The following is a 5,637-nucleotide window of genomic DNA, read 5'->3' as shown; positions in this document are numbered from 1 at the left end:
CTGCCTGCCCTAGGCCAGCCCCTCTCTCTTTCCCTTATCGCCCAACAAGACCCATTAGCCCCCGGGGGGTTCCAGTAACCCCTCCGGTACTCCGGTAAAATCCCGATTTTACCCGGAACTCTTCCGATGTCCAAATGTAGACTTCCAATATATCAATCTTCATGTCTCGATCATTTCGAGACTCCTCGTCATGTGCGTGATCATATCCGAGACTCCAACCTACCTTCGGTACATCAAAACATATAAACTCATAAAACTGGTCATGACAGAACTTTAAGCGTGCGGACCCTACGGGTTCGAGAACTATGTAGACATGACCGAGACATGTCTCCGGTCAATAACCAATAGCGGAACCTGGATGCTCATATTGGTTCCTACGTATTCTATGAAGATCTTTATCGGTCAAACCACATAACACTATATGTTGTTCTCTTTGTCATCGGTATGTTACTTGCCCGGGATTCGATCGTCGGTATCCCAATACCTAGTTCAATCTCGTTACCGGCAAGTCTCTTTACTCGTTTCGTAATGCACTATCCCGCAACTAACTCATTTGTTGCATTGCTTGCAAGGCTTATAGTGATGTGCATTACCGAGAGGGCCCAGAGATACCTCTCCGACAATCGGAGTGACAAATCCTAATCTTGATCTATGCCAACTCAACAAGTACCATCGGAGACACCTGTAGAGCACATTTATAATCACCCAGTTACGTTGTGACGTTTAGTAGCACATAAAGTGTTCTTCCGGTATTCGGGAGTTTCATAATCTCATAGTCATAAGAACATGTATAAGTCGTGAAGAAAGCAATAGCAGTAAACACAAACGATCAAGTGCTAAGCTAACGGATTGGTTCAAGTCAATCACATCATTCACCTAATGATGTGATCCCATTGATCAAATAACAACTCATGTCTATGGTTTGGAAACTTAACCATCTTTGATCAATGAGCTAGTCAAGTAGGGGCATACTAGTGACAGTATGTTTGTCTGTGTATTCACACATGTATTATGTTTCCGGTTAATACAATTCTAGCATAAATAATAAACATTTATCATGAAATAAGGAAATAAATAATAAATTTATTATTGCCTCTAGGGCATATTTCCTTCAGTATGTCCTCATGGGTCCCGGTTCTTGACTAGACTGGGACTAATGGGCTGGCCAGGCCCGAACCAAAGCCTTGTTTTCTAGTAGTGAGTAGAGGCAAACTAGTGACACTCTGTTTGTCTATGTATTCACACATGTGCTAAGTTTCCGGTTAATATAATTCTATCATGAATAATAAACATTTATCATGATATAAGGAAATATAAATAACAACTTTATTATTGTCTTTAGGGTATATTTCCTTCAGTAGTTAATGGACTGGGTGGGATTCGAGTCTTCCACATGCCCGTCCTCATAATCTCCTCCTCCGCCCCCGTCGTGGATGATGTTGAACATCTTCCTGTCCGCGACGCCGTATGCCTTCTCCCCCGGATGAGTTGTGGCGAAGAAGACTCTGAGAAGAGCAGCGACACCGCGTTTACGTCGACGATGTAAGGTACTTGCCCGACGATGGTTGCTGTGCATTGCGTGCCGAGCTGCTTGGCGGCGTAGTATGGGGCCTTGTAATGCTCTAGCCATGGTGGTGTCTGAAGGATGGGCGCCACCATCGTGGCTCCGCGACCCTGGCTGCGACCTCCACCACGCCCGCGACCAGCACGCCGACCGCCACAGACGCCATCAACACGCCCTCCACCTGCCTTCCGCTTTATGAGTGTTTCCTCCTTTGCGGCCTTCGCTTTGACACGGCGATTTTGCCGCGTCATCGAGTTGATCTTCCGGGCGAGGGTGATGCTCGGATCCTCCTGCACGTCCACCACCTCTATCTCCGGCAGGTCCTCATCCGGTTCCATGCGTCAGCGGCGGCAGTGAAGAAGAAACTGGGAGAAAAGGGCCGGAATTAGGTGAAAAGCGGCGGGATGGAAGAAGAGAGTGAGGGATTTTAGCGAGGAAACAGTGCGGGATACTACAAAATGACGGGCTCTGCCTTCCTTTTGGGTGGGCCATGGGAGTCCGACGTGTCTCGTGTCCGTACTCCTGCAAGGCCCCCTATGTTTTGTTCAGTTTACGAGGAAAATATTGTCCGGACCGCTCAGCGGATTGGTACAGACCGGTATTGGATGACTTCCGGTGTTTGGATCGCGCGGTCCCAACGTATGCAACGGTTTAAGAATCAGTGTTGGAGATGTCTTTTATACTACCATACTGTATAGGAACAGTATACGCACGACACGATCTAGTAGAAGGCTCCTCGAGGAGGGAACACGTCGATAACGCATGGGCGAATAGGTTAAGAAAACCCGAAAACAAGGATCCAATCCCCGCTAACACGGATGACGGTCAACAAGCTTAGTCTTTGTCCGTAGTCCTGACCAGACGTACTCCATCATCAAAATGAAATACTAGTAGAGTTGTACCACCAGTCCTCTTTCCCTCTCTCTATCCCTCTAAAAATGAAAGCCAGTTGTCCTATAGTCGTACGCCACAGCCATCACCCATCTCCTCCGTCCGTGTCCGTGGCATGGCATGGCAGTGCTCTCGTCTCGTCTCGTGCATCCACCTCACACTTGTCCAGCTATATCCCACACACAGTCCTCTCTCCCTTTCGCTCATGCATGCACGCACGCACGCACGCACCTGTCCTCCACGACGGACCAAGGCAAGGCGTCACACACACACACAGAGCACACACGGCACATCAGCCGCAATAACTCACACGGCGACGGAGCATCGGGGAGGAGGGAGGCAGCGGCTCGGGATCTCGCCTTATCCTCGCGGTACGACGCTCTCCCCACCCCGGCCAAAACGTACGTAAACATGGCGCCATTTACACGCGCGCAACCACTCCGCTGTCCTCTCATCCCTCCCCTCCCATGCATGCATGTCAGCGACGGACGGACGATCGCGCCAAAGGGCTCGCGACGAGGCGGACGCGCCCAAAATATTCCACCGCCGAGCCAGCGACCCGGCCCGTCCGCACGCAAGCGGCGCACGCTCGTCCGGGCCAGCCCGCGACGATGGCGACCGATCGCGCGATACAGGCACGGATCTCTCTTGCAACAAGCAGCCCCGCTTTTTGTACAGTCCACGTCGCTTTCGCCCTCCCCCTCCTAGCCGGCTCGCTACAGCCCTACGTACGTACTCTACCTATTCGCAAGCTGAGCGCGTGATATTTTCAGCTGCTTCCAGCTCTAATTTCTAAGGATTGAAATTGTAAAAGTTGGACGAATGAGAATATAAAAAGAGAAGATCGAATTAATCGACCGGCCGGAATATGGGATCGAGGTTGAATGCATGATTGCTGCCGGCGCTTTGGGCCGGATCAGTGGAGTGAGAGGACCGGTCGAATATCGCCGTAATTTAAAAGCCGCATCTTTAAAGCATTTCGTGCCGCATTAGTCCAACAAATCCCGCTCGGCCGATCGCCTTTACCACCACTAGCGCTCGCTAAAAAGAAACAAGGAAGAAAAAGGAGATGCGGTGTTAATTGCACACACAAAAACATATTCTTGCCCCACAATCCACGCAAAGCAAATACGATAAAGAACACGAGGCTAACCCCAATTTGTACATGGCCTCACTCCTAAATTTAGTAGTACTCCAGTGGTTTTGCTTCCTTCTTTTGGTTCTCCAATGGTTCCGAAATGATTTCCGGCCCGATGTGGCAACGAGGGAGCACCTACGAGCCATACATGCATGCAGCGGCGGCGCGGCTTGATGGCTTTAGTACTCCCACTGCAGCGGCTCCTCCAGGCGGAACACGCCGGCGCCGGGGCCGGCGAAGGCCACGTCGTCGTCCCACGAGGAGGCGCATGAGAGCTGGCAGGACGGAGGGCCGTGTCTGAGGTCGAAGAGGAGGTCGGGGAGGTCGAACAGCGCATCCTCAGCGGTGTCCGGCGGCGCCGAGGCAGAGGCAGAGGCTGAGGCGGAGGCGGCGCTGGGTTCCGGGCCGTCGGGGTTCTTGGCGCCGGCATTGGCAGCTGCAGTGGCAGAGGCCGGGAAGTCGGCGGAGGCGGCAAGTGCGGCGGCCGCCTGGACGTCCTTGGGCGCGGCGGTGGCCGGGCGCGGGAGCTCGTGGGCGAGGTCGGGGAAGTTGAGGTGCGCGGCGCGGCCCTTGATGGCGAGGGCGGCCACGTCGTGCGCGCGCGCCGCCATCTCCGCGGTGGCGAAGGTGCCGAGCCAGATGCGCGACTTCTTGCGGGGCTCCCGAATCTCCGACACCCACTTGCCCCAGCTCCGCATGCGCACCCCGCGGTACGTCGGGTGCCGCCCGTCGTTGCGCGGCCGCTTCTTCTTGGACGACGCGGTGGTGGCCGTCGGGGACGGCGGCGCGGCCAGGGCCTCCGCCGAGGACGACGTGGTGGTCTCGGAGCCGGAGGAGGAATCCTCCGTGGCGCCCATGGCTGATGATACTGTGGTGGTGGAGTTAGTTGTTGGGGGAGTGATGAGCGAGAGCGTGAGGAGGTGAGTGGTGTGCTGCGGTGGGATGCGAGGCGAGGCGAGGCAGTGGGAGGTTTTATGATGAGCAGAGCAGATGAGGCGGAGGGAGGAGCAACATGGAAAGGAAAAACAAAGCGGGGAATCGAATGGGGGAAGGCGTGAGGCCAGCGTGTTGGCCTTTGGGAACTGAGCAACTGATGAGCATTGTTTCTGAGCGATTAAACAAGCTTTTATCTTTTTATTATTCTCTTGCAGTTATCTTTTTTGTTTACAGCAAATAGACTTTATTCCTCGAATGGTTGTACTAATGTCGTTTATAAGTAAATGAGAAATCCCCGCAAAAAAAGTAGATGAGAATAAAGTCAAGGACGAAGAGTCCGAGAAGCTAGAAGATCTAGTGCTAACGGAGTACTCCCTCCGTTTGTTTTTAGTCTGCATATAAGATTTAATCAAAGTCAAACTTTGTTAACTTTCACTAAGTTTATAGAAAAAAAAAATCAAGATTCACAATATGAAATCAATATTGTTAGATGCATCATGAAATTAATTTCATATCATATAGCTTTGGTATTGTAGATGTTAATATTCTTTTCTATATAGTTGGTCAAACGTTATAAAGTTTGATTTTAACCAAATCTTAGGTGCACACTGGTAAAGAAACGAAGGGAGTACTACACTTTGCTAAACCATTTGCTTGACGAAAACAATGTGTATAAGAAACCTTTGCGAAATCCCCTTTGCTCGCGTTCCACAACACTAGTTACGTCTAGATCAACATACGAGTTGAGCTACTGCATAGCTTTATCTACCACAAAACTTGAACCGCCGGATATATACCATTCCGAATTGCAGTCATCTCAATCGAATAAACGTTGTTAACATGTGGTAGAAACCATGTTGCTGCCGCGATGAAGCTTCCACGATCACCCTGAGCCAGAACTCTCGTAGCACCAGAGAGCGTGTCCACATGAAATGAAGCATCAACATTTACTTTAACAAAACCATTGATGTAGGGCCAAGCCCTAGGTTGCCCAATCTTTCACAATTTGAAGGTGGATTGAGAGGAACACTCAAGAACAAGTGGAACAAAAGGAATCACAAAAACATACACTCATGACCATAGATCCAATCACACATGTGCTCTCTCC

At 50.9% G+C, this 5,637-nt stretch overlaps 1 protein-coding gene across 1 annotated transcript; it reads right to left on the bottom strand.

Annotated features, from left to right (window-relative positions):
- Positions 1-3,511: 3,511 nt before the first annotated feature.
- On the bottom strand, positions 3,512-4,591 carry LOC123130770 (ethylene-responsive transcription factor ERF039). The gene has a single exon (XM_044550584.1). The coding sequence runs from the start codon at positions 4,448-4,450 to the stop codon at positions 3,773-3,775; it is 678 nt and encodes a 225-aa protein (XP_044406519.1). The 5' UTR covers positions 4,451-4,591; the 3' UTR covers positions 3,512-3,772.
- Positions 4,592-5,637: the final 1,046 nt, after the last annotated feature.

This window comes from Triticum aestivum, chromosome 6A (genome assembly GCF_018294505.1).
Source record: "Triticum aestivum cultivar Chinese Spring chromosome 6A, IWGSC CS RefSeq v2.1, whole genome shotgun sequence".
Taxonomy (NCBI): Eukaryota; Viridiplantae; Streptophyta; class Magnoliopsida; order Poales; family Poaceae; genus Triticum; species Triticum aestivum.
The sequence above is the reverse complement of the archived record's forward strand: the minus strand, read 5'-3'. Positions and strand labels throughout refer to the sequence as shown.